Raw genomic sequence first — 23,715 nt, 5'->3', positions numbered from 1 at the left:
TACATTGGACAAACAGGCCGATCTGTACGCCTTTCTATACGCCTTTCTGTACACCAATCCTATATTTCCTCCAAGAAACGGAACAAATCTGGTCTAGCAGAGCATAGAATTGCTAATACTAACGACGGGAACACAAACTGATGTGAAACCTTCAGATGAAAATGGAGGAGTGCTGTCAGGGCCAGGACTGATCTCTTTCTGTCAAAAAGATGTAGGGAACATTGCAAGTTGACATCTGGAATGGTCGGGGAATGGGCACATTTACCATGATCAGTTATGCGTGCGTTGGAGGCAAAATAGGATGCCAGGAAATTGACTTTTTCTGTAGGTAATGATGTAATAATATTGGCAAAAGTTGCGACCTATTGCTTTGACAAGAGATAAAAGAGTTCGACAGCCGTTTGGACAGGCTGCAAGTTTTCTTCTTTATGCACGTTCAAAGTCTGTTTTAGAAGCATTGATAGTTTTCTTGCAGCTATTTCCGGCTTGAGTATAAGCACTAAAGGAGGGTGGAGTTCTTCATATAAACTAGTTGTAGTATGCTTGATTTTTTATTTGTACAGCCTTGGCACATCTTTTTGAGAACCAGGGCTTAGTTAGGGGATGGCAGTTCAAAGTACTTGGAGAATGTATGTTTCCATGCCAGTAAGTAATACTTCGGTGATACGTTTAGGGAATATGTTTGAGATAGAAGGCAGCGGAAAAAATCCGAAAAGACCGCTCATGTATAGACTGAAATTTTCACTCCAAAAATATTAATTTAAAAGCAAAGAGAATTTCAAAAAGAAACACACGTGGATTTCCTTGATTATGAAAAAGTCTTTGATAAAATTAATAGAAAAAAGTTATTTAAAATATTAACCAATCTAAATATACCAAACCAGATCTTACAATATATTCAAAAAATATACAAAGGAAATAATGGGGGGGGGGGGGGGTGGGGGGGGGGGGGGGTGGGGGGGGGGGGGGGTGGGGGGGGGGGGGGGTGGGGGGGGGGGGGGGTGGGGGGGGGGGGGGGTGGGGGGGGGGGGGGGTGGGGGGGGGGGGGGGTGGGGGGGGGGGGGGGTGGGGGGGGGGGGGGGTGGGGGGGGGGGGGGGTGGGGGGGGGGGGGGGTGGGGGGGGGGGGGGGTGGGGGGGGGGGGGGGTGGGGGGGGGGGGGGGTGGGGGGGGGGGGGGGTGGGGGGGGGGGGGGGTGGGGGGGGGGGGGGGTGGGGGGGGGGGGGGGTGGGGGGGGGGGGGGGTGGGGGGGGGGGGGGGTGGGGGGGGGGGGGGGTGGGGGGGGGGGGGGGTGGGGGGGGGGGGGGGTGGGGGGGGGGGGGGGTGGGGGGGGGGGGGGGTGGGGGGGGGGGGGGGTGGGGGGGGGGGGGGGTGGGGGGGGGGGGGGGTGGGGGGGGGGGGGGGTGGGGGGGGGGGGGGGTGGGGGGATATCTCCTTTCAAAGTATTCCCAATATCATTGATGTACAAATTAAATAACAGAGGACCAAGCACTGAGCCCTGAGGCACACCACTAGTCACCTGCCTTCTACTGGACTCCACTCCACCATAAACCACTCTTTGATATCTATCCACTAGCCACCCTCTAATCCAAATCACTAGCCCCTATGGACCAAATCACTAGATCCATACCCATTTGCTCCAATTTATGCAACAGAGTCTCATGCGGAATCTTGCCAAATGCCTTTGCAAAGTCCAGCAGGATCACTGAATAAGACTTTCCTTTATCCAACTCCATTGTTACTTCATTATAGAAAGTGAGCAGATTGCTAAGGCAAGATCTACCCTTCACTAAACCATGTTGCCCCTTACAAAGTATCATATTGTTGTCCACCTAGTTCTGAATTCTAATTTTTATCAATTTCTTCAAAACCTTAACCACCACTCCCGATATACTGATTGGTCTATAATTTGCTACATCAGCCCTTATGTAGTGGAATAATTTTCCCCTCTTTCCACTCAATTGGGACTTTACCAGAACTGAGGCTTAAATTAAACAGTCAAGTTAGAGGAGGTGCTAATTCTCTTGCGCATTCCCTTAACAAATGGGTCGATATGCCATCTAACCCAATGGAAGTGTTAGCATTAAGGTTCTGTAACATGCTAAGCACCTCAAATTCTTCTATCACTACACTCTCATCAGTCAATGACACATTCGGCACTGCAATATCACAACCAAGATGGTTTGCAGTTGTGATCCATCGATTCGTTTCCGACTCCTGGCGATTCCAGGAACATACACTCTCCATTCCGATCTGTCCCTGACCATGTCTTTCAGAACCGCCAAGCGTACTCCAGTTGCTTCTTTAATTCCATCCACCCATCTAATTCTTGCTCTTCCTCTTCTCCTGCTTCTATCAACTTTAGTAAGCATCATCATCTTCTCCAGACTGTCATTTGCTCGCATAATATGTCCGAAGTAAGACAATTTTTGCTTGATCATCATAGCTTCGAAGGAGCAATCTGGCTTTATTCTCTCTCTCACTGATTTATTGGTTTGCTTTGCAGTCCATGGTATTCTTAGTAAGTGTCTCCAAACCCATAATTCAAATACATCTATCTCCCTTCTTTCACTCTTTCTCAGGGTCCAAGTTTCACATCCATACAGCACCACAGGGAATACCATTGCTTTCACGATTCTGATTTTTGTTGTGAGGCTAATATCTTTATCTTTAAAGATCTTGCTTAAATTTGCCATTGCTTTTTTTCCGAGTAATAAAATAACCAAGATGGTACACTTTTGCAAAATGATCACTAAGCAACTCAACTATTTGATTAGCTTCTGTACTTCCTTACCATCAACACTTTTTAAAATTATCTTTCGAAATGTATTCCTCCTTTTGCTTGCCACATAGCGAAAGAACTCCTTAGGATTTTTTTTGACTCATCAGCTAGCTTTCTCTTATAATTAGCTTTGGCCTTCCTTATCATGCAGGTTACCCTTCTTGTACTGCTCATGGGAATGTTCATCACCTTTTTCTTTATACTTGCACCACAACTTTCTTTTTATCTGCAACTCTTGCTTAATAATATTATTCATCCATCTTACTCCTACCTGATTCCTCCTCCTGACTCTGGGAATACAGTCAGATACAGCTTTCATTAAATACTCCTTGATAATCTCCCATGCACAATTAACATCTCCCCTTAAACTTCTCATGCCATAGCACTTTTGAAAGCTGACTTCTCAGCTTGTCATGATCATCAGCCTTGTAATTCCACATATAACCCTTCTTAACAGAATATTCAGTACATAATACAATCTTCGAAGTCAAAACCACATGATCACTTTCCCCAAGTGGAGACAGTGTATCTAAATTACTTACTGATATGTTCTCCGATGTTATGACCAGATCTATCACTCTAGAATCTCTTGTCCCTTCCATTACATGCTGCCTCAGGTAGTCATCTTTTAACAATTGTGTAAATGGTATAAATGTAAAATTGTATAACAATTGTCCCCAGAGTTAAAATCGCCCATAATAATTACACCGTCCTCCACTAATTTGCTAATCTTACTTACTAGTGTGTCTTCTAATTCATCTTACTAATTTGCCAATGCATACCATCTGCATTCTCCCTTATACCCCTTGGATTATAGCAGCAGCCAATTACATATTTAGGTTATGCATTTTGGGGTGAAAAGATTATCAGCAGTATACCACACTGGTGGAACTGTACTCCAGAAGATTGATTAGGCCAGGGACTTGGGAGTGTTGGATAGGGAGATGAAGTTTAGGGGGCACATTGCAAAAGTGGCTATATCAGCTCATCAACTCACTTGGTTGTTGAAAAATACTTTGACGAGCAGAGACAAGCAAGTTATTGTTCATCTGTATCGAGCCTTGATAAGACCCCCATCTCGACTACTGTGCCCAGATTTGGTCACCTAGGTTTCTTCTTGATGAGGAGGATCCAGAGGCGAGTGACCAAGATGATAGCAGGTCTATGGAATGAACCTTATGAGAACAGGTTGAAGATTTGTGGGTTGCAGAAACTAGTTGATAGGTGGAAAAGGGGAGATATGGTTGAGACATTCAAATTGCTAAAGGGTTTTTATAGGATTAATTCAGAGGATATTTTGGAGATCAGGACTGGTGGTGGGAGAACTAGGGGACACCTATGGAAGCTGGGCAAGAGTGTGGTTAGCATGGGTGTTAGAGCTGGGTTCTTTATATTTAGAGTGGTAAATGAGTGGAATAAGCTGCCAGAGTCTGTTGTGGGTGCTATGACGGTGAGCGAGTTCAAGGCAAGATATGATAGATACTGTGAGAATGTCGTATAGTTGTGTGGACATGATGTTTATGGTCTCCCTCGATGAGTCTAAGGACTCCCTTCAGTCCCCCGAAATAACAATAATAATAATAATAATAATAATATTTCATCTGTTGATTTCTATCTCACACCAAACAGCCTCAAATGAACTGCCCTCTACATGCCTGTCACCTTCAGGCACTTCTATCATTTTAGGCTTCATTTATCATTAGTAAAACTCCTCCTCCCCATTCTGTCTTCTCTATCCTTTCTGAAGATACTGTATCCCTTACATTCAATCCCTATTACTAAATCATTCTTAGTTAATCAAGTCTCACTAATTCCTATAATTTTTGGCCACGTAGAACTAAGTAATGACACAAATTCATCACACTTATTCCGAATACTTCGGGTATTAGTATACATAAAATGCAATACTGCTTTCCTCCGATAATCACACGGTGTATGAATTAGCCCACTCTGGATTTTGTAATTAATCCATCTTAATCTTCAACTGTGTCTACGTTTTACGTATTCAGAAAAGGCTAGTTAACATGGCATGCGTTGTGGTATCATTAATTAACAATATATATTAATATACCTATCACTGGTTTGTAAACAGAATATATGTTTGGTATGGAAACATGGATGTATATCGTATTCGGTTTTATTCTGCCTCGGAAACATACTGCCACCTGGTGCACCAAAATAAAACATTACTGTATTTAAAACATGAAATGCTACATCCTTCTTTAACAAAAAAAAACAAGTGGAGTTGTTTGGTTATATCGATGATAACCTAGTTATATAAACATTAGCAATTAAATGTAGCTCATGAGCAACTTTTATTCTACAAGAAATGTGCTTCAACTCGATTGATAAATTGGAAACAAGTGCAGTATGAACGAGAGCAGCACTGAGCAAAGTTTTACAAAAAATCCATTTTCAAAAACAAATCGCTAAAAACTTTATGATAAATGAATTTACATAAAAAATATGTGGCGGGATAAAATTGCTTGTAATCTACTTTATTTTGTTATAATCACTGTCGATACTGCAACAATTCGTTGTAGCAATGTGAATTAATACTAAAATGTAAAAATCTAAATTGAGTGTGGTTTCCAGTACGTAACCCTGCTTTTCCAAAGGTAAAACTGGCACCTCTATATGAGACCGACTAATGAAAAAAGTCCATATAAAGTTTTCTTGCATCTCAGATGCAATTCAAAATCATGATTTTCAATCGTAGGACAAATCACGACTGCATGAAGTGCAGTCTTTACATATCCATTGACTTTTAATATAAGATTTAACTGCACGAAAGCCAGATGACTTTTTTATTGTTTTTAATTCGAGTATAAACAATCATGACACACTTGGTTTTGTACCAAAAATGTATTTCTTGATGCAAACCGTTTTATTTTTCTTCGTTTTCGGAAACCAGATTCTCATCAAAGTATAAACATGTCTAGAATAAACTAGAACAAAGTATAAACTGGAGTTTGAATGTATTCATTGCACTGGTCCATCCATGTTGTTACAGCAAAACCATGTCTCTGGGGATTGGAACGTGGATCGACTGGTTTGTTGCTAGGTGGAAGTGAAATTTTGCTGAAATCCTCAATCCTCTTCATCATCGATTGCACAATCTACAGAGAGAAAAACATCCGGTTAGTAAGCACAGTTAAACAAAAACTACAGTGACTCTTTTCACTTCCTTGTGTCCTATATTTATCACGTGACTCTAATTAGAGATGTGCTGATTTAAGATAATTAAATTTTGAAAGGGGTACAAAATTATGTTTTGTCTTCGCTTCAAAAACCATACTACACTGATAGTGAACTGCCATGTTCGAGACTATTTTGTGTATTACTAGTGTTTTAATAGAGACATGCGCGTTACATATGCTATATTTTTTGAATAATGTCATAACACATATAAGAGAAAACTAAAGAGAAATTATTACTTCTATATACAGTATTTCGCTTAATATGTCATTATTTTCTTTCAGGGAGAAGACAGAAAAACTGGTAACAACATTTAAATTCAGAATACAAGGCGAGTCACACAGCATGCATCTAATATCACATGTCTCGGTCGCAGCTATCCAGTAGAAGGAAACACAGAGACGTAGGAATAGTATAATGAATTCATTTAAAAATAAGAAATACATAAAAATATAAAAAATGATAAACAATTAACAACAGTCACTTCTCAAAACTTAGAAATAGCCATGCAGTCTGTCCTAGTAAGATTAAGACAGTGGCGTAGGGCTTCACACGATTCAAAAAAATACACCATCCATTGAACATCCAATGAACTCTGCGTTTAGTGTCAATAGCATAAGAAGCAAGGCCTGAATCTTCAGAATCCAATCATTTTATATAATATCGATATTCTTTGATTCCAATAGTAGAATCTTAATCTTAATCCTAATCTTAATCTGACAGACTGCATGCCTATTTCTAAGCTTTAGGAAGTGATTGCTGTTAATTGTTTGTATTTTTTTAAATATTTTACTTATTTCTTATTTAAAATTAATTAATTAATTATACATCTATTCCCATGTCTCTGAACTCTAATGGTGTTTCCTCCTACTGTACAACGGTGACCGAGACACGTGATATTATACGCATGCTGTATGACTCGATCTTTATTCAGAATTTAAATGTTGTTAACGGTTTTTCTGTCTTCTCCCTGAAAGAAGATCATGACATATTGAGCGAAATGTAGAGGAGTAAAAAATTCTGCTGAAAAAGAGAGCCAAAAGGCTTCACTTCGGCGATGCAAAATCATACAAATTAAGTGGATATTCAATTCAACATTATTTCACAGCCGAATATATAGACACTACGAGAGTTTCATGCCGAATATCAAAACTATAAAGTATCGGCGGATCCAAGCGTAAGCAACCTTTCAGGACAGGCGCAACTCGTGGTAAAGGTGGAGTAAGCTCTGATCACTTTCCTTGGTGTGTTCCCTAATGCAAAGCACATCTCCTTGAGGACATGTATGATGCTATGCATTATGAGAAAGGGGCCACTACCCAGACCGGTTTCGACCTTTGTGGAGGTCTCGTCAGTGGGAGCCAGACCCAGATGTAAGCCCACCTTTACCACGAGTTTCCCCTGTCCTGAAAGGTTGCTTACTCTTGGATCCACCGATACTTTATAGTTTCTATATTCGGCATGAAACTCTCGTAGTTTCTATGTAGATTAGAAAAACAAAATTCATATATCTGGTCCAATGGTCCAAAGTGAAGCTCTGGCAGTAGCCAAATCTCTCGGGAATGATGAGTTTAAGGTCTACAGTAAGTCTACAGGATAGGTGGATAGTTTTAAAAAGAGGCACAGTACTGTGTGGAACGATGTCTGTGGGGAATCTAAAGATGTGGATGAAAGTGTAGTGAGTGAGTGGAAACCAAAACTGCTAGAATTGATTTCACCATATGAACCTAAAAACATTTACAATGCAGACGAAACAGGATTGTTTTTTCGGGCATTAACAACAAAATCACTAGCGGTTAAGGGAGAAAAGTGTACGGGGGGGAAATGTCCAAAGAAAGACTTAGTGTTATTGTGTGGGAATATGGTGGGAGAAATGGAAAAGCAACAAAAACCAAGATGTTTCAAGAACCTGAAAATTAATAATTTACCAGATTTGGAGAAACAATAAAAAAGCTCGGATGACTGCAGCTACAATGGAAGAGTGGTTAAACGTGTTTAATGCAAAAAGGAAGAAGGAAAATAGAACTTTCATCCTTTTTCTTGACAATACTACCTGCCGGCCAAAGTTGACACTTTCAAATGTGAAAATCGCCTGGTTTCCAGAAAATACAATCGAAAATTTGAATGTGTAATACACGGGAATCCCCTGTTTCCCGTGCATTACACATTCAAATCGCACTACAGACGATTTCTGATGCAATCTTTGATTTCTAATGTAGAAGAAGCCGATAGCTCTTACGCATTAGCAAGATCTATATCGGTTCTGGATGCTGTGAATTGGATCTGGTTGGCAGTGAAGAAAAAGCAGAAATAGTAAAAAACTATTTTGTTAAAGCTAGGTTTGGTGCAAGTGATGTGGCAGATAATTTGGAGGAAGCGGGTGAAAACATTGCTGCAACATCCAATATCTGCCGACGAAAAGAATTTTCCTGTGACACAGAGAACTTTGTTCGGAGTGATGACCATCTAGCCACACATTACAGTTGAATCTGCTAGCTCTGCTAGCGGTAATAAATACACAAAACGAAGATATGGAGGATGAGGAGGAGGAAGAGGAAGAAGCAGTCGGAGAACAGGATATTTCAACGCAACTTCGTACACATGAACAGGCTTTTCACTTCATCAGTGAAGTAATGCAGTTTGCAATTGATTCAAACTCTTCCAGCCTTCTTGAACTATTGTATACAGTTAAGAACTGCATTCAAAAAGACAAAATAAAGACAAAAAAGGTGGAAACAAGTTTCTTTGTTTGATCTGTGGAAGAAATCTCAATGAGTTGTATATTGGAAACGTGTAATGTAATAGAGCATTAATACAGTACTTTAATAATGTTATTATTATTATTATTACTATTATTTTAATAACATAAGTCTACAAGTATCACCTACTTACAAGAGCCAGCGCCGCCGATTTTCACTCATAAACATGTATGTACCATATAATATCATTTTAACGGATTTTAATTTTTTTTTGCGATTTTACATAATGCGGAAACTTGGCCAATGTGGAAAATATATTCGGTCCCTTGCGATTCCGCTTTGAACAAGTTTCATTGTATTATGGCTATGAGTTCTTGCGGACTAACTAAATTGATACGTTTAGTCTTCGTTCTGAGCTATGGAGACTCTCATAAATTTAGAAAATAAAGTCAAATGTTCTAAAAGATTTCCAGTAACGACCACAAGAAGACCATGGAATGGTTATAATGGATTATTCAAAATTTACAACGTGAAACACAGCTCATGGAAACTATAAGGTAATCGACTGTTGCAGTGCACTAAAGTTGCAATATTGTATTTCCGACTCTATCCCTGAGTTGTAATGAGATGCATGCGTATAATCCATTCATAAATTCTGCCTTATCTACCTATTCAACAGTTTTCTTGACATGATCTAATAAAGTATTGATCATGTTGTTGGAATTGCAGTTGAAACAGAAGAATATTCTGGAGAAAAATCCACAGCAAGTTCAGTATGAAACTGCCTATTTTCAAATATAAATTCCTTATAAACGTTGCTGAATCAGTAGATGAGATTATTTAATCCATGGCTATTAATGCAAAACAGATAAAGAAAACTATGTGATTATTACTATCGATTATGGAATTTTTTATGTTACTTCCGCCCACGAAAAGTTTTTGTAAGCCTACATTTTGTTACAGTTGGGGGACTAAGAACTTTTTTTTTCTATTTTTTAAACTTTATTTTTTCTGTATTTTTATTTATTTTTACAAATCCAGAAACCCTTCTCTGGAGAATAAACACTGAACTTTTTAACTCCAGTAAGCAGGGTTGCTTCTAAAATTCACATAACCACCATGAAAAGTTCACTGCTTAGCAAATGATCGATCAAATTACTTAATCACTAAATTATATAAATTGACTGCATCGGATTATATATTTAATCAAAACTAATCAGATTTTGATTTTAGATTTAATAATAAAGCTTTTCGTTCTTGTTTCTATTATTACTTAACTATTAATTTTCATTTAGAGAATCTTAGTAAAAGTGAATGAAAACTCACCTCAGGATGTTGATTTGCCAGATTATAATATTCACAAGGGTCATTGGAAAGGTTAAACAGACAGGGTGCCTGATCAGGTTTGCAACTGTTCATAGCATCTTTGGGTACTGGTTTACACCATATTTGTGTTTCTCCACGCCAGCTACTGTTTCTTGGAGGAAAAGGTGTACCTCTCCTGGCGATTATGTCTCCGATAGTAGATCCATCTTTCCAGACCCATTTGTCTATTTCTTCATCGGTCCAATTCGTAAAAGTATAGTTACGGCCAGATGGTCCATACCAACCGTCGAAAAACCCATTTTCCCAAGTACCATTGACCACTTTGTAATTCTCTTGTATGAGAGAAGACATTCCCGAAATTGAATCAATGTTCAGAAGAATTTCTTGTCTTGGGGAAGGTAGATCATCTTTTAGTACTTCCCACATGTTAATTCCATCGATGTCACCGAGATCTTTAATGTCTCCACCTAGTAATGTATAAATAAAAGAAAAAAGTCAAATAAATGTAACCAGTTATGCTACTAGAAAATAGAAATTTGTATGTTATAGTGTTTATCAAAGAACACATGCAAACGTGGCTCTCAAAATTAGCTCCTAATGACACAGAAAATTCTGCATAAACTGACAAAAGATGTTTAAGTTAAAACAATATATAATGAGACAAAGGACAGAATTTACCTGAGGCTAAATTTACCTGAGCAAAGGAATTTTTATATTGCCTTTTTCGGTTGAAGAGATTCAAATGTTAGTACAGACATATTCCGGTCATGTCACACTTCATTTTCCCGAACGTCGTCCCATGGCATTGGCTAAAGTCACCTTCAACAAAAAAAAAAAAACATATAAAGATTTCTCTGCTCAGGTAAATTTACACTTTAGCCTACACCATCGTCATTGAATTTAATCATTTTAACCTTACTATTTAATGTAATAGGTTTACGAGTCTTCTTCTTATCAACGGAAGCAACAACATCTTTCCTTTGAATTTTATCTGCCATTATTAACAACCATAACATAAAATAATAGCTACAAACAGTTTATAATTCACAGCGAAACACCAAAACACAGATGAAACGATCAACGAAGGGAACAGTTCTCGAAAAGTGCGTATTGAAGTGTCATGTCGCTAAAAGCTTCATGTAAATGAGGCAGTGGTAATAAATGAAAAGCGTCATATGAGTGGATAGTCGTAAGGAGGGACATTTTTAAGTTTAGACTTTCATTCATATTTCGTTTTTCTTTATAAATAATTTTTGATTGTTTTCATTTCACTGATTTACTTGGTTTGCACTCATTGGATATGGCTTGTCTTTTATGAAAACTGGCAGTAACTTGCTGGAACTCTTTTAGAAAACATATTTTTCTTATTGCTAGCACTGACGTACTAGCAATAAGAAAAATATGTTTATTTTGTTTTCTTTTTTCACGATAACGGCGTTGCCTCTTTCGATGATTTAATGATGTCTACTTATTATCAATACTCACATTATGAAAGTTAACTTCTTAAGGTTAAAGAGTTTGCATTTATTGGATATTTTTTGTCTTATATTAAATTGGTAATAAACTATAGTGAGTTTAAGTATTTTAGAAAGCAAAGATTTATTTTTTTAGGTTCAAAATTACCGTGGACACCTGTCCGATAAACTTATTGCAATAGTACACACTGCTTCAATGCCAAAGTGTTAATCAAGAAGGCAATAAGTTTCATTTTTGCAAATAATGTGATAAGCAGTTGTGAATTACAATGATCAAAAATCACCACTGGCGAATAAAAAGAGTAATGATGCCTACACTGTAGTGGCACGAATTAACGACAACAAAACTTTTTCTAATAACGTTATCGAGTTTTTTTTTTGTTTTTTTATTAGAAATATAATTTTAATTTTTGTACAATCCGTCAAAGTAAAGATAATTTTTGAAGAATAAAGTAATTAATTTGTATAACTGCCAGTAGATGGCATCACTTGCCAACTGGTTTGTGAAACAGTTCTGATCGAATATTCCGTATTTGAAATATGCGAATGATCATCAATTGAAACTGAAAAGGGAATTTAAATAATCCCAAATTGAGAAAACTGTAGGAAATCTAGAGCAGGAGTATGAGTGCATGTAGAACGCAAAATTGTGAAATCAGTTGATCTAAATGGGATAAAACCTCTGGCACATAATCCACAAGCGCATGCTTCGGCTTTGTGGATTATGAATGTGGATTATCATGGACTAATAATGACTACAACTTGCGGAACTTATTTCTTTGACTTATAAATTATAACATTAAATTTATCCAGCTATCTTTCAGAGTAAGCATTATGATTTTATACACATTTTATCTAAAAAAAAAAAAAAGATTATATTATTGCTGAATTTCTTTCACCTCAACTTTCACATACCAGCAAGATGATAAAACGTTGGAAGCCAATCAGTGATGTGCATCATCTGCTTCGATACTCTTCCTCTTTTAATCTTCAGTAAGGGACTCCAGATAACAGCAGCACCCCGCACTCCTCCTTCCCACATGGTAAACTTCCCCCCTCGTAGTGGCCAGTTAGAACTAGCTGAGCCCTCAAATCCATTCACTACCGCACCATTGTCCGAAGAGAAGATGACGACAGAATTACCTAACATGCCGACTTCATCTAACTTCGCAAACACGGATCCAATGGAATCGTCCAGAGAAGCCACCATTCCTAACATGAATTGAAAGAAAAATATCAACACAAAAAAAATATCAGCATAATTTTCTAAATACTGTTCACTTCTCTCTCTCTCTCTCTCTCTCTCTCTCTCTCTCTCTCTCTCTCTCTCTCTCTCTCTCTCTCTCTCTCTCTCTCACACACACACACACACACACACACACACACACACACACACACACACACACATACACAAACCCCACACACAATTTTAGAAAGCCTTTTATTAATCATTGTGAATTACATGTTACATTTTTATAATTCGATCATTAATCATTGAACTAAAGTTCGCCATTTGTCGCAGTTATAGAATTCCCTAACGCTAAGTGCTCGGCAGTTAGCATTTATTAAATTTTGTTATTAAGAAAAATGTTTTGGATTCAAACAATTCCTATAACCATTAAGCTAAATTTTAAATATCCAGATAAAGTTTTGACTATAATGAAGCTAACGTACAGACACAGAACTCTTTCCCTTCCACAGTCTTAAAAGGAAAAAAAAAAAGGAAAAAAAAACGTGCGTTATCATCTGGTGTCCAATGGAGGATGTGGGATATTAGTCATTAGATACCTGGATTTTCAATTCCCCAAAACAAACGTTGCAGTACAAGAATACCACATATACAATTACACAGGATATAACACAACTTATGGGCCTAACAGGATTAAATATTAATTCTAAAGAAATCAACGTTACGAAGAGTATCAGTCAAGATAGGATCGCTAGAATGCCTTTCAGAAACATAAGTGCAAGTACTGGATTCATCAGAATAACATTCTATTCTCACAGGATATATGTTAAAACTGGTGCAATGCTTTACAAGAATGATACAAGTTCTATTTACTATGTTATAACATCATCATCTTCATCATTTTCTTCTCTTCCTGCGTTATCCCATCAATCATCATCATCATCATTTTCTTCTTTTTCTGCGTAATCCCATCTATTTGGGGTCGGCCTTCTACATGATGCGACTTTATGTCCTCGATCCCAACCGAGTTGTCGCGGGGGGGGGGATTTATGTCTGCAGAAGTGTGTGTGTTCACGGTTTTTGTTCTGAGGGACGAAAAACCAGGGTTTCCAGGTAAAAAAAACTCTCTACCTCCTTATGAGATTGGCTAACTCACCTTTAGTCGAAAGAGACCACATAAAGGTTCTTCAAGTCACTTACGGGAATTCGAACCCAGGTCTATCCGACCAAAGGGCTTTTGTTTATACCGAATGAGCTACGGAAGTTCTTATGTTATATCATCATGTATGAACTATTAAGTCTAATAGTCAAAAAGGGCAAGTAATTTTTATGAGTTAGATTTTGTAATGACAGAAAATGGCCTGGTTGGATGAGTGATTAGCGTACCCACAGGGCGTGGGCTCGAATCGCGACGTGGGCATGGATGTTTGTAATTATCTTGTTGGTGTGAGACCACCGCCCTGCTTATTGGAAGCCTGAGGTGGCTGAAAATTTTCTGATAGTTTAGTGAAATCGTATTCAGTATTAATTAACATAGGAAGACTGAAGAAAATGTTTGTTTTGAAGTATAAATTGGCTCTCGAAACAGTTTCTGACTTGCTATGCTTGTCACAAATGTTTTTCTGGTAGACTTTATTTTGCACGGCTTTTTGGGCTGTTTTACTGTAAAGCAGCCCAAGTTTTTAATATATACTGTATATATATATATATATATATATATATATATATATATATATATATATATATTTGTCATAGATTTAGGTAATCAGAAAAGGAGATTAATAGCATCACATTATATTGCGGTGGCTAAATTTTACACAAAATCTTACCTGCGAAAGTTCTTCTACTTAGATCCAATATGTGAGGAAATTTTTGGACTTGCTCTGGGGGTGCCTGCAGTGGCATGTACAGATTTCCCGTGTGGACGGCAGAATGAGCAACATACAAAAACAATGGCTGTAGGAAATAATATATAAAAAAGAAAAATGATATTGGAAAGAACTTTCTTATATTTATAAATTAAGTAAAATTATATTTAATTATCGATTACTTTCATTTAAAACAGAGATCATTTATAACTCTTATATGAACTTCATGGTAAAAATTTAGCGGAAAAGTTGCCTAAAATAATTATTTGTGCCAGGTTTCTTGCAAGGTGCAATTATAACAATGATCATATTGCCTAATGTAATTTCGCCCTGTTAATCTTGAAGTGAAATTTTCATTAAGTCCACATTTTATGTAGAATTTGTTGTGTTTTATAAACTACATCGTCATAAGCAAAAATAATTAAATGTGAAGCTGTTCACAATTCTTTCAGTAATACAGGATTACAAAAAATAGAAACATATGATAAAAAAACAGTATCGTTTGCTATATGACGTATTAAATGTAACGCTTTGCTTTATGGGCATTCCGTCTATAGTTGGCACGACAATGTAGCATGTGCTCTTCTAGAACGCATTATAATCCGCACTACAGTTCTCGTAAATAAATAATATATTTTTCATTCGAATATGTTGGCAGCGTATCATAATGTTTAGCATAGAAAGATATTTCAGTACATTTGAAAAGGGCATATTTTAATACTGTTTTTTTTATATATAATTTCTGTTTGAAGGCTAGATATTTTACAAAAAAAGCGCATATTTTTCCTCAAGGCAATAATTATCTAAAAAAAAAGTGTCGTTTTGTATCGCATAGTGTGGTGAATCGTGAAATAAAAATTGCAGAATCATTTAAAATACTAACTGAAAGATATTGTATAAAATTAAATGTAAACTGATATTCATCCAATTCAATTACCTCTCGTACATTAAAAAATTTAAACAAATAAGATTTTTTTTATTTATTTTGAATAGGAAATTTTCAATAAATGCAAGCAAGTGTGGAAATCGTCCAAGGGGTACTCGGCAGTACAGTCGCGAAGCCGATCTGTGTTCGAAAATCCCGTCCACTTCCCAAGAAACTTTCGTAAGGAATTTACAACTGAAGGTGAGTTAGTTAGTGTTATAGGGAGAAGAAGGGAGATTTTCTTACAGGAAACTTGGCCATTTTATTCCCCTGAACAAATAAACAAACAAACCTAGTTAGCAAAAAATAATACACCGGCCTCACAGTGGTACGTACTTCGGCCCTAATTCAAACCCAACCGAGGTAATCATAAAGATAAATGTTTTGCAATCGCATCTTGCATGTGACGTCATTCATAATCAGAGAAATTGAACTCAGAACAGTTTTTATCTTATTTAATTACAAAGTTTATTTATTATCGTTGGCAAGAGACAGAAAATTTTCTTTAAAGAATGTTGGTATTGTAAATGTAAATATTTATTTAAAACAGTTAAAGCATAACAGTGGCTCATGTTGGGGAATGACAGTAGATCTGTACCACACGTGCTCTAATTTCAGTATAAATGTAACCGCACATTCTCAGTTTTATTATTGTTGTTGTTGAAATGGTCATTTCCACCACACTTATTGGATAAAATTGGATGCGAGAGAGCATGCGCAAAATACTTTTCAAATGTTAGGTTAGCGTGACTACCTGCACTTTGGTTTGAAAATGAGATTTCGTTTAAAATTAACATAATTTTGTTGTGGAAATGGTACATTTTTGGTTGCGAATCAGTTTACTAAATTTTATCGCTAAATGCGATCGGTTTTAGTCTACGGTTTTTTCATAGTCCTAGGTAATAAATTTTACTAAATTCCATTCACTGCCTGTAAAATTATTACTTTGCATAATTTTGAAATGTTTTGCTTCTTTTGTCAATGGGAATTTTTCGATTTAAATTGAAAGGGCTCGACAAATTTTTCTATGGATGCGAAATACCAAATTGCATTATATTCTGCTCATCCAGAATGGTGTTCTCATATGTGTATAGAATGATAAAAAGAAAACGCCTGAAAATATGATCTCTACCCTTCAATAAGAATATAAAATGTCAAACGGTTAATATAAATCCCGATAAATCTTTATTTCGACAATGCATCCTATCGTAAACCATTTTTCTCCACTTTAGGACTATTAGTCGATTAATGCCAAGTACCTTAGGTTCTTTTAAACCTGCTCAGTAAGCGAGTCCAAATTAAGTCTCAGTTTGATACAAAATGTCTGTCAATGACGTGTCTTCCTCAGCCGATTAGTTTTGCAGGAGGAAAACCCGAAATTCTTGATACTTCCTTATAAGACTTGATCGTCGTTGTCTGAGCAATTCAGGTGTAGGCTTTTTACGTCCTGTTCCTGCTCTGCAGATGAAGTTGGTCTTTCCATCTTAGTCTTGGACGTCCGCGGTCTCTTCTTCCTGTAAATTTATATTTATATGCTAGTTTGGGAATCCCATTGTTATCATCTTTTCTATGTAGTGCAGCCAATTTTGCTGGTATTTTTCTATTTCTTGTACGATGTTCTTTGTATCTAATCGTTCTCTTATTCCTGTGTTTTTCTTTTTATCTAATTTGGTGAGTCCCAGGAGAGGTCTTAGAAACTTCATCTGTGCTGCTTCCAATCTTTGTCTGTTTCTTTGTTTTAGAATCCAATATAGACTTGATAATTTATCAAAAGTTCAGAAACGCTTATAAATATTTCTTGCTCACTACTCTATAAAAACTTCTCTTAGAATGTTTGAATATTTTATGCAGTCATTAATAGTGAGAACAACAAACGCGTTTAGTACATTATAAAAATTGACAGGTAAGTTTTTCCCAGGTAATGTCAACTTCACTGCTTTTGGTCAGCACTGTATAAGTCGCCATAGCTGTCGAATCGGTAATAAACTAAAAACAAAATAGAGAATTACTTAAGCTATTAATAAAAAGATAACTAAATTTATCAGTAATGTTTATATTTTTATCAATAATAGTCACTAATAATATTTTAAATATTACCCTGCATTAAACACAGTTGCACGATATATTTACCTGAGACTTATTGTGATTCTGAATGAGCTGAAGAGTTTTCTCTGTGAGTAAATTGGTTCTGTAATGGCCTTGCTTGTCTTTCACATCTTTCATGTCATCGTGGATGTCTTTTCCCCAGAATATCTAATAATGATGTAAATAACTTGATTGAGATTATACGCAATTTTATCCGGATAAAAATGAAAATTTTGTTTCTCCTTTTAACCACCAATTCTGAATTATAAATTAGGACTATTGATTTCCTATAGAACATCACTCACTCCACATTTACCTACATTCAAGCCTTTTTTTGTTCTTTAAATGCTTGAAATTAGGCCGATTATTTAGACAATATATCTTCATGGAACTCATGAAAGTAATAAAAAAACACTTGCAATGCATCACACGATTTTACTAGAGTTCTTATGAAAACGAATTTTCTTTTTCTGTTTCGATAGATTGCTGGTATCCATTCATGTAGCTAACTTAATATATTTTAGATAAATTAGCTTAATTTAGAAGCTAACTTAATTACCTGAAATTAACGCCATCATTCTTTTTTAGTTAAACTTATTTCAGTCCTAATTTTCGGTAATAGGATTACTTTAAAAACTAACAGGTACAGAGAATAGTTTATCAACGGAATAATATTATAAATAGTTAGAAAACAATCTGAAGATAAAAGAGAATCGTACTCATTTAGTTCTTCCAGCGCATTTTCTTACAACTACTCTCTCTCTCTCTCTATATATATATATATATTATGATCCCTACGTAGAGGAACCAAGTGGCACATAACTTTTTATTATAATATAAAGTAGTCATATTTAATTGAAAATTTATATTTTTACTATTTTTTCATTTACTTTATTTACTGAAACTTACGCAATAAAATATATTTCATCTAATAATAAATACACGAAGCTGGCCAAATATTTAATATTCCTGCAAAAAGACATAATAACCCATTCCTATTCTTAACTGTCGTTTCATAAGACTGTGGTAGATTTTCTAAAGAAAATGCAAAACCTAGAAGGAGCAAGGAAGAAAGAATATGATTACGATAATGCTATTACGAGAGGAGAAAGAAATTATAATGAAAAATGTGGAAACGAAGTTAAATTAAAAGAAGATAATATTTTTATTGGTCCTCACAAATATGGTAGTGATGAAAGACACCAATTTTGATATCAAAATTAAATTTTAAAAATTGGGAAAAATCATCCTAGTCGACCTTTAAGCCAGTTTTTCTGAACATCCTGTAAATTCAAAACTATTAGGGCCATTATGAAAATTAGTTTAATGAAAATATAATTTTGTATGTTGGCTAAGCATAATCTAATATTGCCAGCTTCTTATCAGGAAAAATCTAAAAAATACTTCCAATCGATAAACATTGGGAAAACAAGCTAACTTATTAAATTTTATACTTCTTTTTTATTTTTCTTAGATTTTCATCCGGTATATATAAGACTATTTTCCTTTATTAAAAACGGCGGAAGATTCAAAATTTTTGAAATCCGATTTCGATTCATATTGTCCGAGTTTTTTTTTTTTTTATTGTGCAATGTTATTGAAATTAACATTCAAAAATTTTAACTGAAATTTCACATTATCTAAGCATGAAATCTCCACAGTCACAAACATCAATTTTTAATTTTAGGAGATAGTAAAAATCTTACATATTTTTAATTACTTACAGGATATTCTTTATTAATATACGTATCATAGTGAGTGTGGTCATAATAATCTCCCATAGATGTCCAAAAACCATAATATGAATCAAAGCCTCGATAAAGTGGGGTGTATTCTTTCTTAAAAGAGCCGAGGTGCCACTAAAAAATAAATAAATAATCATAATCGTACAAAATTTAAATGTTACGGAATAAAATGAAGAAGAATATGAATGTCAATATTTACATGACATATATGATCGTATTTTAAACAAATACCTAAAATAAACAATATAAAATATTATCATATTGTTACATTAACTAATTATGATAATTTTGCAATAGTGGAAATAACTATTCTCTGTTTGAATATTTGAATTTCGCTGAAAAATGTATCTTTTCTTTTATTTTTTCGTGTTGGATTGCACTGAATTGTCTCTAATTCAATTAGCATCAATCCAGTTATTTTTTCTTCCAAATTATAAAAGTTATTTTAGACTCTGTAGTCTTATCATTATTGATCCATTGCAATCTCCATCGCAATCCTGGCCTGGTCGGATGGACCGGCCACCACCTCGTCCTGCCATCTATGTTGATGACTTCACCTCTCATCACACCGTGGGGCTATTCCTCTAACAACACGAGACGGCAATAATCTTCTTAACTGGATGGATACATATAACATGTATTTGATTTACGATGCCAAGCAGGAAGGCACTCACCACTCAGTCAGGTGGAACATAACCTATACCCCAGATCTGTGCATAGTATCTAAGTCTAAAGACTCTGAAGACCATCATCTGCCAACAACCAGAACCATCCTCAACAGATTCCCTAATAGTCAGCATTGCCCTACTCTAAAAGAGACAGGCACATCAATCCCAGTCATCAGAGGAATATCAATCGCTAGATGGAATCTTCGCAGGTCCAACTCGAATGCATTTGAGAAACAAATCGAGCGAACCATTACAGCAATTCCACCTACCCCTAACTGCTATCCCAGATTTGTTAACTAAACAAAACTGTAGCCAAAGCCTTTATTCCTAGAGGCTACAGAAAACAATACATCCCATGCTGGAGTAGGGAAACTGAGGAACGTTTAGCCAAATATGAAAATACTGAAGCCCCAACTGTTGCTAAGGAGCTCATAGCAACGCTGGATAAAAACAGAAAGGAAAAATGAATCTCAACCATCCATGAACTTGATTTCACCACATCTAGCCGGAAAGGCTGGTCACTTCTGAGAAAATTAGGTGGGGAAGAACCAACATCACACAAAACAACAGAGATAACTCCTGATCAAATGGCTAATCATTTACTGCAAACCTTCAGGATACGTCCCAGCTCTATCAGGAAAATTACTGTGCAATCTTCCCTCAGACAAATCCTGAACACCGGCCCCAAGATTCCTGAACTTATACACCAAGTATCTCGGGAAGAGGTACAAGAAACCTTAAAACTCACCAAGAATGTCAAAGCTGCAGGAGTGGATGGTATCCTCCCTGAGTTTCTAAAACATCTCGGTCAACGAGTTCAAATATGGCCGCCCTTTTCTCAAAAATTATAATGACTGGAAAACTACTAAATCTGTGGTGGGAAGCCAAAATAATTGCCGTGCCTAAACCAGGGAAAGATCCAAATGATGACAAAAATCTACGGCCTATCTCCTTGCTTTGCTCAACCTTTAAGCTCTTTGAAAGAATTCTCCTTAAAAGAATTTTACCACTCGTCGAAAGTGCACTCCAGACTGAACAAGCTGGCTTCAGGCCGGGAAGAAGTTGCTGTGACCAGTGTCCTGGCCCTGACAACACAGATTGAAGCAGGCTTCCAGAAGAAACTTAAATCCGGAGACACTTTCATTGACCTAACATCAGCTTATGACACAGTCTAGATCAGGGACTTCCTCCTAAAGTTAGGAAATATTAAGGTGCAAAAAACTTTCCAGCTTTTTGAATCCATTCTCTCCAACAGAAAGATTCAGGTCCATATTTGTGGAAAAAAGAGTAGGCCCAGATTCCTTCACAACGGTCTCCCACAGGGCTCTGTGTTAGCCCCTTTACTCTTTAACATCTACATGTATAACTTACCACATACCAGCTCAAGCAAGTATATGTACGCCGATGATCTAGCAATCCTACATCAATCTACCTCCTTTTCCAACCGGGAATCAACCTTGAACACAGACCTGAACATCCTGGAAGAGTACTTCAACCAGTGGTACTTGAAGCCAAATCCAACAAAAACTGTGTCCACAGTATTTCACCTGAACAATGCAGAGGCAAATCGACACCTCATCCTTTCTTTTTGTGGAAAAATGGTAGAACACGAACCTTACCCGAAATATCTCGGTTTGAGCCTGGACAGAAGCCTGACCTATAAAAGTCACATCACCAACCTGTCCAACAATATTAAAACGAGAAACAACATCATTTTCAGGCTTGGTGGAACAACCTGGGGTTGTGGTGCAGAAGTCCTAAGGTCATCTACATTAGCCCTCGCATTCTCTGCAGAAGAATACTGTGCCCCTGTCTGGGAAAGAAGTGCACACACACTAATATTATAGACACCCAGCTAAACTCTACCATGCGAACAATTAGTGGGACAGTGAGAATCACTCCCTCTCTCCTGGCTGCCTGTCCTATCTTACATTGATCCACCCTTACACCAGACGCTTATAAATCCACCTAGTCTTCGCTAAAAATCTAGAAAGCCTTTCTGGTCCATGGACGAACTCTCTTCAGCTGCCCTGTCATCAACACCGGACATGTGGAGACATACTGGTCCAACAATCTCCCAACAAACGGCTTCCTGATAGAAGATCCCTGTGCTTCGTAGCCTCGTTTTACTCTTCCTAGGACGTTTTGGTCATCTATCAACAGGATCAGAACTAACCAGGGCAGATGTGGCTACCGACTACATAAATGGAGGCTGTTAGACCACCCTTATTGTGATTGTTCTCCCGTGGCTCAGACGATTATTCATATTCTGAACGACGGCACAAGAAGCCAATTTCATGGTGGTGGCCTTCAGGACATCCACAAGGTGATTGATGAGGCCCTGGATGGCTTTCCTGATTGGACATTGACCTGTAGATGTTTTTATTCCTTTTTCCATAAGAATAAATAAATAAAATTGATCCATTGTGGTAATAAAAATAATAATATATTCACAACAAATCTTCACGAAGATTTCAGAAATAAATGAAGGGTCTTAGCCATTTAGCAATAAAATCGCCAAAATCGGGCAAGGCTGCTGGTGATGATGAAATTCGGTCCGAAATGCTAAAAGCCTTAAATCTAGACTGTGTTCTCTGGCTGACTCGAGTGTGTCAGGCTGCTTGGATAGCTGGGCGTGCACCAACGCAATGGCAGACAGGCATAATAATACCAGTATTCAAGAAGGGAGACCAGAGAGATTGCAGCAACTATCGTGACACCTCTCTGCTCAGCCTGCCTGGGAAAGTATATGCTAGGTGCTTGGAAAGAAGGTGCAGGATCACAGTTGAGTCAAAGTTCCAGGAAGAACAATGTGGCTTTCGTCCTGGTAGAAGCACAACTGACCAAATCTTCACTTTAAGTGAAGTCTTTGAGAAATCTTGGGAATATGCCAAGAATGTCTACACATGTTTTGTGGACTTGGAGAAGGCATATGACCGGGTTCCTCGGGATAAGCTTTGGCAAGTAGTACAGGAGTATGGAGTGGATGGCCAACTATTAGCTGCCATCAGGTCCCTGTATGAATGCTTGGAGTTTTGTGTCAGGGTAAACAGCACAAAGTCTGAAGCTTTCACAGTCTCCATTGGCCTCTGCCAAGGGTGTGTTCTGTCACCCCTTCTTTTCATAATATTTATGGACTAGATTGATAGGCACAAGACACGTTTGGGAGTCCCACCAGAACACCTGAGCTTGATGGCGGAGGATCGTGACCATTGGAAGTTCCTCTTGCAGCTGCTGCTGTCCCCACAACCCAATTAGGAAAGGTGGGCCTTGAAGATGAATGAACGAATGATGAAAGGTCTTGTTTCTGAAAAGTGTTCACATAAAAACTTTTCAATAGCAGTCTACTTGCATTTTTAAAATTCTTATTTTAAAATTTCAAACTTCCTCAACCAAGATGAAAAAATCCTGGAACGGTGTAGAGTTGTCTTTATAACAATCTCTGTTCTGTCCATTAATAGAGTCAAGATGCAAACAACCAAAAAAAATCTGATATCCACTTTTTTCTTTGCTTGAATGAATTCTTACCGAACACTTTGGAATTACATTCCACTAAACATCGTAGTTATAAATAAGACACTTACTTTGCCGAATCCATGTGTTGCATATCCACGTGTTTTTAAAAACTGTGGTATAATGGGAATATCCAAAGGAAGGCCACTAGCTTCTCCTGCAAGCAATACATAGTGCTGCAATCCTAGGATACAGAAGTACAAAAAAATTATTTCAGTCATTTCTTAGCGTGGTGATCACATTT

The 23,715-nt window shown here is 37.1% G+C and overlaps 1 protein-coding gene across 2 annotated transcripts in view; it reads right to left on the bottom strand.

Annotated features, from left to right (window-relative positions):
* Window positions 1-5,564: 5,564 nt before the first annotated feature.
* The window catches only part of LOC150093645 (arylsulfatase B-like), a 29,694-nt gene continuing 11,543 nt past the window's right edge, over window positions 5,565-23,715 (bottom strand). For both annotated transcript variants that reach the window (XM_090412552.1, XM_090412551.1), the window contains exons 4-10: window positions 23,543-23,655; window positions 19,270-19,404; window positions 17,591-17,713; window positions 14,497-14,623; window positions 12,394-12,690; window positions 10,004-10,470; window positions 5,565-5,899 (exon numbers count right to left, since the gene is read on the bottom strand). In XM_090412552.1, the coding sequence (XP_090268678.1) occupies window positions 5,729-5,899; window positions 10,004-10,470; window positions 12,394-12,690; window positions 14,497-14,623; window positions 17,591-17,713; window positions 19,270-19,404; window positions 23,543-23,655 (1,433 nt within the window). In that variant the 3' untranslated portion in view covers window positions 5,565-5,728. The remainder of the gene's footprint in view (window positions 5,900-10,003; window positions 10,471-12,393; window positions 12,691-14,496; window positions 14,624-17,590; window positions 17,714-19,269; window positions 19,405-23,542; window positions 23,656-23,715) is intronic.

The sequence above is a fragment of the Typopeltis vanoorti genome, chromosome 23 (assembly GCF_054136105.1).
Source record: "Typopeltis vanoorti isolate ZY-2024b chromosome 23, IOZ_Tvanoo_1.0, whole genome shotgun sequence".
Classification (NCBI taxonomy): Eukaryota; Metazoa; Arthropoda; class Arachnida; order Uropygi; family Thelyphonidae; genus Typopeltis; species Typopeltis vanoorti.
The sequence above is the reverse complement of the archived record's forward strand: the minus strand, read 5'-3'. Positions and strand labels throughout refer to the sequence as shown.